The sequence below is a fragment of the Centruroides sculpturatus genome, unplaced genomic scaffold, assembly GCF_000671375.1.
Source record: "Centruroides sculpturatus isolate CEXI.00-Female unplaced genomic scaffold, Cexi_2.0 scaffold767, whole genome shotgun sequence".
NCBI lineage: Eukaryota > Metazoa > Arthropoda > Arachnida > Scorpiones > Buthidae > Centruroides > Centruroides sculpturatus.
Window position 1 is genome coordinate 233,585 of NW_019385366.1, and position 12,041 is coordinate 245,625.

General features: G+C 29.5%; 1 protein-coding gene across 13 annotated transcripts; it reads left to right on the forward strand.

Annotated features, from left to right (window-relative positions):
• The first annotated feature begins 1 nt into the window (after window position 1).
• Window positions 2–10,398, forward strand: LOC111638181 (transcriptional repressor p66-beta-like). Of its 13 annotated transcripts, none has more exons than XM_023383852.1 (5): window positions 2–931; window positions 2,765–2,994; window positions 3,066–3,248; window positions 7,336–7,413; window positions 9,482–10,398. In XM_023383852.1, exons 4-5 carry the CDS (start codon window positions 7,349–7,351, stop codon window positions 10,233–10,235), a joined length of 819 nt encoding a protein of 272 aa, XP_023239620.1. In that variant the 5' UTR covers window positions 2–931; window positions 2,765–2,994; window positions 3,066–3,248; window positions 7,336–7,348; the 3' UTR covers window positions 10,236–10,398. The 13 variants fall into 13 exon arrangements, with proteins under 13 accessions (XP_023239620.1, XP_023239610.1, XP_023239614.1 ...); XM_023383842.1 differs by having other exon boundaries at window positions 3,066–3,225; window positions 9,482–10,397; XM_023383846.1 differs by having other exon boundaries at window positions 3,123–3,225; window positions 9,482–10,397.
• Window positions 10,399–12,041: the final 1,643 nt, after the last annotated feature.

The window sequence follows — 12,041 nt, forward strand, 5'->3', positions numbered from 1 at the left end:
AGGTACCGCCACTCAAAAACAAACCGTACCACCACCGTACGGTTCAATCCAATTATTATTTTGTATATTATATAGTTTTAAATGTACTTGCTACAATGGAATCTTTAAAGTGATAAAAAGTAACAATTTTGAAACTGTGCTTTGAAAAAGTTATATGCACACATACAGAAAGTTTATTATAAATATATATGATGAAAGTGTGCTTGTGATACAATTAAATGATCTATTTAATAAAACTAAAGTTGATAAACCTATGGTGTGTTTAATTTTTGTTTTGTATGTTTGCATTAAAAAAATATTTGCTAAATGAGTTTATAGAAGTAACGAAACAGTTCTTAGCTGCTGTCCTAAGAGGAAACGGTGATTAATGCCAGTCTGTCGCGCGCATCTTACGGGGAGAGGATGCCCGGTTGCCATAGCAACTCGCACCTGATATTCTCTTAAGCGGACACGGCTACGGCCTTGGAGGGGGAGAGTTAATCATATGATCATAGTCGTCATCCAATCACCGACAGCTAAGGTGTTTACAATAAACAATTGTTTACATCGCCCTTGCTGTCTCTAGTGTAAACCCCGTACATGACTTTGCGGGTGAGGATAGGAACGCCATGTTGTGGAAAATTGTTTGGGGTTGACCGGAATGAACGGCGCGCTCATCACCTGACACGGAAGTCACCTCCGACAGTTTCTGCATAAACGGGCCGAAAATTACTCCTCTTCCAACGATAACACCAACAAAATACAAGCCGCCACATTTAATATCTCGTCAATTAAACGGTGATATTATTTTTTTTTGTTGTTCATTAATTGCAAATCACTCGAAATCATGAGATCGAAGTACACAAGTTAACCTCGCGTCTGCCCGCCTGCCAAGTGTGTCAATTAAGCCTAACGGGTCGTCCATCGCTTCCGAACGACTACGGCATTGTAGGTATGCATCCTATATCGACAATACTCCTTAGATATTGCTTTATTTATGTTTTGTATTGAATGGAAATTGCAAAACTGGCGCCAAGTATGGTTGTTGTTTGGCTATTTGGGAAGTTGCGCGAAAGTCTAGTGCGTTCATACCGTCACTATGACGACGTCTTAAACAACGAATAGGAGTTAGGCTTCGCGACACGTCCACTAAAATCGTCAATTTCAAATTGTTATTTTCACTAAAATATTTATTTACTCGTTGCAAACTCATCGAATAGACGAAATATGAATTAGCGAACAATTAAAATAATTCGGCTTAATAACGACAGGGTTAATACGGTTTGCATTTTTAAGACGTTTCGTTTCGTTCTCGCATACTTTAGGCCATTAATAAATCTGTTAATTATTTAATCTGTTCTTCTATAAATATTTATAGATAAGGAATGGCTATCGATAGATTAACATATAAACTATCTAAACAATATGTGTTTATGCTGTAGTTGTAGTATTAGCGTTATATAAATTGTTAGTAAATTAAAAAATTCCTAAAGTAGGGAGTAGATTAGAGATTTAAATATTATTTTTCTACATTTATATATTTAGAAAATTAATATTAAAAAATAACGTAATAAAAATTATTCTCATCTTTTTGTAAATTAAGAGATTAATTAAAAAGTTTTTAAATATAGGAATGGGAGTATGATTCTTGACTAAAATCTCATTGTTTAATTCAAATATCTAATTCCTTTTTTGGAAAATAACGAGGATTTTAGACAATCAAAAGTGGTTCGTTAAAGAAAATTGCCATTAGTTAAATCAGAACAGATCTGGATAACATTCAATTGTGACCTTACTATTTAGGGAATAAAAAGGCAGATGTAAAATTTGTTAGTGTAAAAATTAGAATGAATATTTTGTTTTTAATCTGTAATCAGATCATAGATTAATTTAGTTATTAAGTAATATATATTTATGTTTTCTATTTTGGTTATAAATTAATAAGGAATTTGCACTTTGAAACTACTATTTTTTTTTGTTTTTTTGTCAAATGCTATTTAGTGTAGTACAGAAAAGAAAAAGAAATTATTAGTGAGTAGTTTTAAAACTTAAAATTTAAAAATAAATGTGTTTTTTTTTTTATAATTTTTTTTTATTTAATCACATTTGAAGTTTTTGTTTTAAAATGCTTTTTTAATTTCTAAATAGGAAAAAAATAACAACTTTTTGGAAAGTTTAAATTAGAAAGATATTTTTGTAGACTATCAAGAAATAATAGTCATACTTTCAATGAAGAGTTAGGCTAAATTTAGAAATTGGAGAATAGCCACAAAATGCTTATTTATTATGGAATATATATTTAATGTTTTATGCCTTGTATTGAAGTTTATGATTACTTTGCAAGGTTGTTATTGCTTAAGTTTATAGTGGTAAAAGAACACATGTAAGTGACATTGCAAATCATAAAATATAATTTTCTAGTGTTAAATTTATGTTAAACAATTTTTCTGTTAGATTTATAAAGATATAGTAATATATTGTAACTGTAATTTATCAAAGAATTTTTAATATCTTATTTAGATTTCTATGCTTTTTATAAACATAACAGACATTCTAATTAATTAAATACATTTCTAAAATAAGAGCAAGCAATTCTTAATCTAAGATTTTATTCTTTAGCATTTTATAACATATTTAATTATTAATAAAATCTATATTTAGTGAGATTTACATTAAAGAAATTTTCCATTCTCTAATCAATAAATTGATTACAATGTAATACTGTAATATAATTGCAGTTAGTTTTATTAGAAATAATGTTAATAAAATTCATTCTTGGTGTTAGCTATTACAAATGTGTAAAGTACGTCCAGACCACATTATGGATTAACGAACATAATTGCATAAACACCTCGAATCAATAAAGGGAATGCAGAAATTAACAAAAGGCTATCGAAAGTTTTCTGATAATCATTAACCATAACTACTATGATTAAACTTGGTTTGCAAAGAGGCAGCAAATTACAGTATTTACTTAGATAACAAATTATGTAAATGTTCATGTTATTACAATAAGTAAGTGATTTATTTTTTATTTGATAAATCATTTGATTAACTTAAGATGATATATATTTTTCCTCTTACAGATTCTATTAATGCTGTATAGATCAGTTCTGATTTTCATAAAGCTATTGTTTTTATAGATGGATGGACATAGTGATTTTATCTTCATCTTCAAAGAGATTACATTAAATTTTGGAATCATGCCATATATTCTCCTTTACTTGTGAACTAGATCTATATTTGGTATGTAAGACTTGGTTTTAAGGGTGGGTGTTTGATTTTGTCTATGTGAATTCCAGTATTGTATATCTATCTGCCAAAAATACTTAACTAAAATTTTATAACTTATGTAGTATTTAATAATATCTAATTTATTTAAAGAATTAAGATTAAGTAATTAATTAATTAGTTAATTAGATTTTAATTTTTCAGTAATTGATGATAATTATATAGTGATGATTTTAGTTTTATGTACACACACACACACACACACACACACATACACATACATATATATATATTTATTTATTTATAAATAAAAGGTGTTTATCATCATAACTTTATGACCCAGTTCTGGATTCATGGGTATAATATATGGACAAGCTAAGTTGAATGACCTTAGCAAATTCCAGAACAATTTTTACAATGTTTCTTTTGGATATATTTATAAAGTGTACAAGCATATAAGTAGGTTTATCTTGAATGATTTTTCTATTTAGTGGCATTTAATAATTTGGTTTAAAATTATTGCATTCAGTAACAGGAAGTAAATGTTTCCTGTTTTGATTATTGAGCAAGAATTTTTGTAATTACAGGATTTACGTAATTATTTTTCGTCTTAAATCTGTAGCGTGTTTTCAAATGTTAAGTTATAAATAGATCATTTTATAGTATGTTTGTGTGTGTGAGTGGAAAGTATAGATTATTTAAAATATAATCGGTTATTTAATACCCCTTAAGAATTAATTAGTTTCATAAATGGGAAGGATTTCCTGTGTTATCGATGTTAGACAAACAAATTTAAAGATGGTTATTTTCCAACCCAAAAAACACCATTCCTTCCGTTCGTTGGAGTGTTTCGATTTTCCGTGCCGTTTCCCACCACACAAGCAATTGTTTCGAGCCGATAAGATAGGAACAAACCGTAAAAGGAAAGACGTTAACGAAGTTTCGCCCAGAATTCCTCGCCTGCATACTAAATATCGATTAAACGGGTGCGACGTCTCGGTCGAACGGAATAATAATAATAAGAGAGAGAGAGAAAAAAAATAACAATAATGAATTGGTTATCGAAGGTATTTTCGTAACTTATAGTTTAGATAGTAAGGTTTACGGGGGTCGTAACGTTGTGGAATTTAAAGGTAAATGCCATTCGAACGTTGGCTAAGATGGCCAAATTCCACAAACGTTAATTGCGCAGAAAGAAAGAAGGGGGAGGATAATCTGCAAAAGGTCTGCAGTCGGAATCAATAAACGGGACGATGGAATGAAAGCGACTGATTGGGTACCGTCTGTACGCCGACGTCATCAATGCACACATCATTGCACCGATGGCTTCCGAATTTATAGACGGGAGGTGAAATGGTGTCGAGTTCTCTTTTCGACAATTAAATAACCACTTGGTGTACGTTTCGCGTATTGCTTTTTATTATTATTATTTCTTTTTACTATTTAACACCTTACCTAACATATACATATATATTCATTGTAACTAACAATTAGTGTAGGAAACCCAGTTTGTTGCAATTTGACAAAGAGGACGGGAGACACCGAATGTTAGTGTACGGTTAATTGCCACGTCCTGTTGTAGTTCAGCAAGTTTTAAAACACGAGTCGTTCACTTACAGGAACTTCCCCTCGCGTTTACCTTGGGATAATACGCAACAAGTAGGAATATATCCCTGGAGTTACGCTGCTCGAAAAACATGTTCGAGAGTGTGAATGAGAAAATGAATAAGGGAAGAAAAAATACTTAATGAGAAAGTTGAGTTAACCAAAGAACAGAGCGTCGTCCCGCACGGGGACGAAAGCGAGAGGTTGATAAGCTGGCTACTTAAATAAGAAAGAAGAAAAAAAAAAGTGAAGCGAGAGTACACACGAAGCAGTCCGTCCTTACGACTTGAACTACCTCTACATTGTATTGACTTGTACGTTTAGGTGATAATCTGCCACTACGTAATGTTTTGAGCGGGCAAGCAGAGATGGTTTTGTAAGGATGCGTTTTATTCTCTTCCTTCTCGGACGACGTCATCGATTCCATAACGGATTGAAGGTCCTGCGAAGATCGCTATTGTTTGAAGACGAAAATTTTCATCAAGGGGACAAAAATATTACAATTCGTCACTAAACACAAGCAAGCAGTTGACAAATAGTCGGATCATCACCATTACCACGTAAGGGGGTGGACGGTAGCTAGTGTGTGACGTGTCGCTCGTTCGCCCGTCTCCGGTTTGTCTAAGTGTGTCATTCTATATAGTAAGTACTGCCGGTCCCGGCGTTTTCTATCGTACGGAGACCAAAGTTTACGTTTACTGGAATGATATGAGGGATTTTGAAGGTTTAGCCAGGCAGCAATTATCTGTACCCAACGGGAGAGCCGAGGGGGTTGCATCGATGCCGACGATTAAAACACATCAAGGATTTCTTATGTGGAAAGTGATAAGGAATTTTGTAATTCCTTCGTGCTGTCGATTTTCTTTTCTCCGCTTTTTCTTTTTTGCTGTTCCTTGACGATGAGTCATTTTTGTGTAATTTTCTGTATTGTGTTATTGATCGATTCTTCTGGTGTGTTTTGTGGAGTCTGCCGTTTCTGCTTAAATAGGTAAACACTGTTTTGTGTATGGCTACTGGATTTTCTTTCGTTACTCGCAGACGTTCTCGATCGCCTTTACGTTTAATCAATTAGCGAGTGTATATGTGTATATTGTACTTAAATGTACACATATATTACTGTTAGAGGTGGTATTGTTTTATATGTATGTATATACTTAATGCACTCGCTTCGTTTAACGTGTTTTATGCGAATTTGTCGATCGTTAACGATCTTAGCAGATCGGCTCGCTAGACGTATTTTCGTAATCTCGTACGAATTTCATTGCTTTTTTTGTGCATCGTCGAAGGGCAATTTGATAGCGTTTATACGGCATACAGTTTAAGTAGGTTGTATGGAAATAGGGGCATTGCTCCGTCGAGCGACGTTAACTTGGCATTTTCGGAGAAGTAAAGCAGAATTATCGAGCCAATTTTCATTATGCAAATCTGACAGCGGTCCAGGAAATGAACTGTTGCACACGTTTTAAGTTTACCTTTTAACGTTACGTATAAAATACTACGTCTTTCGATGATTGGGACGTTCGGCGCGGCCCGTACGAGAAAGCTGTTTCGCTCGGACGGGAGACGGCAGATGGAGGGTGTGCTGATCCTCACACCCTGCGATGTGGTTGTATATCAGGCAGGTCATTTCGCTCACGTGACCGGACCGCTTGTCCTGCTTGGTGTCCTACCTTGCGGCAGTCATGTGACCATGTCCGTGCATCTAAACTGGGCTGGATAACAAAGATCAATAGCCTGGAGCCTTTGTTCTGGTCTAGACTGGGGAGGGAAGATCAAGCATCTACGTTGGCATTGTGAAATGAAGTGCTCTCAACATGGCTCCCCACTCTTTGTTCCCCCTTACGCAGGTTAGATAAGTTTTGACTTGGTGCATAAAAGTTCGGTTGACATGTCTGATCACTCGTCGATTGCGTTAATATATAAGAGGAAACATGGCGTAAGTAATTTGTCGTTACGGGATAAGGGTTATCGACAAATCGCAATTGCCAACTGTTGTTTTATTGCCGATACGTTTCGAACTTGATGATTTTTTAGTTTAATTTAACGATTAGTCACTTTTTATGCTAAGATTTAAAAGTATCGAGCGTGACGATTACATATCCTTGAATGATTGTTAGTAAAATATGGAGGGCAAACTTCCTTGTTTTTGTTGAACCGTGGTTGTTTAAAGGATGTCCAAACGAACTCCATGTTTGTTTGCTCCCAAATGAAAGGAACTTTGAAACTTTTAAATGGCCGTTTCTCAAATGTTTTCTGTCGTTCGTGTAATTAACACTTTAAATTGATTTTTTTTCTAATTTAATGTTTATAAAATAACTTTTTAAAAATTTTTATTTGATTATTTCTTATTAAATGAAAAAAAATTCCACAAGTTGAGGAAACTACAATAATTGCTATAGTTTGTAAGTCTGGGTGTGTCATTTGTTATTAAAATAGTAAATATTATTGATATTTAAAATAAATTTATTATAATTTAATTAGCGTTGTTGCGCTGTTTTAACATGTTTAATTCATTTACAGCTTCTAAAGAAAGATGTCTGCACAATGTTCTGATACTAAAAGGGATCTAAAAAATTACATTAATTTGCATTCGGACAGGTGTGTGAATTTTAATGCTTATATTTAATTTTTAATTGTCTATTAAACGATATTAGTCATTAAAATATATAAAAAGGAAGTAGTTTATGCCTAATTTAAACACATTTTATGATTTGCACTAAATACTTTATTGAAAGAGTTAACACTATGGCTTCCGTGATACTTTTACATTTCTTAGAGTTTTTAAACTCCTAGCTTTTCAAAAATATTTCATTAATATTATTAATTTTTCGTTTTTAATATTTATAGGTTATTTTCTCCTTTCTTCCTTACACCATGTGTTTTTGGAAATAGACAAATAATAGCTATAGACAATTATAATAGTTCTATTGTTTGGTTTATTAATTTACATTTCTTAGAGTTTTTAAACTCCTAGCTTTTCAAAAATATTTCATTAATATTATTAATTTTTCGTTTTTAATATTTATAGGTTATTTTCTCCTTTCTTCCTTACACCATGTGTTTTTGGAAATAGACAAATAATAGCTATAGACAATTATAATAGTTCTATTGTTTGGTTTATTAATTTTTTTTTTTGTATTGTCATTCTTGTTTTTCATTTTTTAATGAAGTTTTAATATTATTTTATAAATTTTATTAAATAATTTATTTTAAAATATTAAATAAAATTTAGTGCCGAGAGAATTATTTAACAATTTCTGTCGATTAATATTAATTAAAGTGAAACATAATAGCTTTTTGTTGACTTTTAAAAACTTTTGTTTTTAATTGCTTCTAATCAACATTACTAATTTATTAAATTATACAGACTTTCTGTAATAATTAGGTTGATGTCGAAACATTATTTCAAAATTTGTACCTAATTAAACTTTATTTTTTACAAGTTTTGTTTTGAATTTAATATTTTTGGTGTTGCCAATACTAACTATTCATATTCAAGCTAGAAAAATTTAGAATTTGAAACTGTATCAATTTTTACAAAATAATAATCTGATTTTCATATAGTTTTTAAATAAAAATTTTTTTTTTATATGTTATAAAAAATCTTTTAAAATATAAAGCAAAAAGATAATGATAAATTTAACTTAATTTTTAACTATACTTTTAAAAAGTTCTTGAGATATTTATAGTATTTAGAGGAGTCATGCAAAATTTTGTGAGGATTTTTTTAAGGTGGTGGTTATTTTATTTACAAAAACTAATAAACAAATTTTTGTTGGTTATATTTTAATTACATGTTTGGAAATATTTAAACAATTTTTAATGTTTGTCTTATAAAATAAAATTAATAAGTATAAGAAATATATATTGAACATCTTATCAAGATCTAATTTAACTTGTGCTTTCTCTGATTATTAATTATAATACCACAAATTTTAATTATTCAAAAATATATTTGATATGAACAGCTTTCACTTTTAGATGTATACTAATATATTCAAACTTGAAAGTGTACAAACACCAACTTTACACCAAAATCAATCATAATAAATATACAAATGACTCATTTGAAAAATATTTATGTTTTCCAAATTTAAGATTGAATTGTTTCTTATTGATAAGTATGCTTTAAAGATAAACTGCAACTCATACTTTCTTTTAACTGCCAATTGACCATCACTGTTTTAGCACTAGAAATTCTGAAACTGTTACATATCTGTATTATTTTACTCCTGATTGATTCTGTTATAAACAGAATCAATCAAACAGAATCTTGCTGTTTTTTTGGCAGATATTTTAGAATTTTATCAGGCCTGTTATGATACAATGAACGTTTTATAGTTCAAAATTTTTATTAATAACATTAATATAAAAGTTCATATGTTTATAGAATTTACTACATAATTCAATTATAGATTATTTTAACAAAGAAAATATAAATGCAACATTAAATGTACTAGTTTATTAAAATACATTGTGGATAAATTTATTTTATTTTTTTTTTACATTTATTACATTTTTCTAAATGATTGTAGTAAACATTCAAAATAAAACTATTGATTAATTTTAATATTAAAAATTTTTTAGCATTATAAAAGTGGAGGAAGTGTGAAACTTTGGAGTAATATTACTTTTAATTTCATGCACTGATATTTTTCTATTGCAGCATGAGAACTGCATCTCGAATCATGACCAGTAATAGAGATTCTTCCTATCATTCTAATTTTCCAGAAAATGAAACAATAGATTTAAGTATTAAAAGAAAGGTTCCTGTGGAACTTGAAACAAATCTTGAAGGACCATCATCATCAGGCAAAAGCAATAAAGAAATAGGTGTTGTTATTAAAAAAAGAAAATCTTTAAGTTTTCAATATTTGGATAAATCACATGTGAGGTCTCAGCCTTCAAGAGCTGCTCGCTATACAGAATCATATAGTTTAAGTGCTAGTTCTTCACCTGATGTAGTTGTTTTGTCTGATGAAGAAAACATGCAATTAAATGGACATGTTAATGGTTTTGAAAGTGATTCTCGACCAGAATCATCTGATTCAGAAGCTGTGGAATTGCCCCTTCCTCCTTTATCGAGAGAGTTAACAAAAGAGGAATATTTAGAACGACAGAAAAAAATATGGAAGTTACGGGAGAAATTGAGAACTGAAGAAATGAAATTAGTGCTTCTTAAGAAACTTCATCAAAGTCAACTAATGAAAGAGACTTTATTGAATTCATCAGGAACAATTTCAGGAAAATTATCTTCAACAGGTCGTGTTGGAATAGCACCCACAACTCCTCCTCCTCCTCTAGTTCGTAGCAGCCACATGAGTTCACATAGTAAAACAAGCATGCAACATCATAATCAGCAGTCTTCTTTAATGGTATGCTTTATAATTTTTATAATTGAAATTTGTTTTGCTATATAATGTAATTTTATTTTAATTGATTTTGTGCACTTTGGATTATTTTATTAAAAAATGTGGAATTACAACTATTTTAAAGTTATAAAATGATTAAAAGTAAAGTTTGCGTTAAAGATAAAAGCTGTAGTGTTATGCAGTTTAAATGGGTGGATATATTTTTATAATACATCTGATATCTATTTTATGGAATAAATATTTTAAATATAAAATTAAAAATTTCTAAGGATATTATTATTTTGAATAAGGGTAAGTAATTTACTGTGTTTTTAATTTTATGGAATTCAAATATATTTTAAGCTTTTTATCTTATATACATACACACATATATACGTAGGTATGTGTGTATTTGTGTGTGTGTGTGTGTGTTTGTTTGTTTTTTTTATGAAGATATTGATGGTTTTCTTTAAGAATAAGTGAAAAATAAAGCTTATTCAAAAAAACAAATTTTAAATTATTAAGCAAATATAAATATAGAATTATTTACCGAAAGAAAATTTGTGTGTGTAAATTATAATTAATAATGAGCACCTGAACTTTTTATTTCCTCAGTAACATTGCTTTATCACATTAATGTGATAAAACAGATAATGAGATAAAAGTATTTTTAACGTGTTTAAATATGAATTTTCATATCTTGTACTATGCAAAATTTAAACAATTCAATGATTATCTATGTTTAGGAATTATATATAAAATTAAATTTAAATATTCTTTTTGAAAATTATTTCATTCATTGAAAGCAAAGTTGTTGTTATTGGTTTTGTAGTTTATAAAGAAATTCAGTATCAAATTATTTTGTGTTTTCTTCGTTTATAAATTAAGTTTTTCTTTGTAATTTTTCTCACGAAACAGAATTGACTTGATGTAGTTTAATAAATGACACCACTCAAAATTGAAATATGGTAAACATTTATTTTTTATAGACTAATAGAAAGAGAATAGCTATTATAGCTAAATTATTATTTTTTTGTTGCAAAAGCATATTAAAAATTTCTTGAAAATCTTTATGTGAAAACAAAAAGCATTACAGGTTACATTGAAAGTGTGATGTAATCAAGTGTTTATATAATTTATGTAAACTGTTCTAGATATAAATATTTTAATATCTTGGTCATATTATATGTTAATGATGGGTAATGTTTATTGTTGTTAGTAACGAGTAATCATAATTAAGTAGTTAGCCATATTATATTCTACATATTCATTATTATTATTAATAAAATAATGGTTAAACTTAACCATTTAAAATAAAGAATTATAAGATATCAAATTTCTCTGATTCCAAAACACAGATTAATTTCAAAATCGAATTTTAAGATTATTTCTTTCAGTTAAAGGAAAAACTTTAAAATAATCAACTTTACATAATAACAAATTAGAAAAACAATACAAAAGTTACAAAGTAAGTAAAGTTCAACAGTTTTATTTCCATGCTCATCTACATATACAATAACTCTGCTTTTAATGCTAAAATATAATGTTATCTTTGATGTATTTTTAACATCAAAAAAAGGAGTTTAAAATTAAATGCTTGTTACCAGCAAACTTGATTTCAACTGATATGACTGTTGAGCAGTTTAGCCAAAAATGTCTATTATTAGTTCACAAAACATCATGTGGGCTATATGCAATGAGTGCTGATTGTTGCCTTAGTCTGTGAATGAAATGACTTACAATTACAGTCCAGAGAATGTAAGAAGCATCTTTATTTTGGCCAAGTAAATGCATCTTAGAATTGAAGAAATATGGCATATAACTCCAGTTTTGATAATTTTACAAAATATGTATAAGTGGAATGCTTTATAAAAT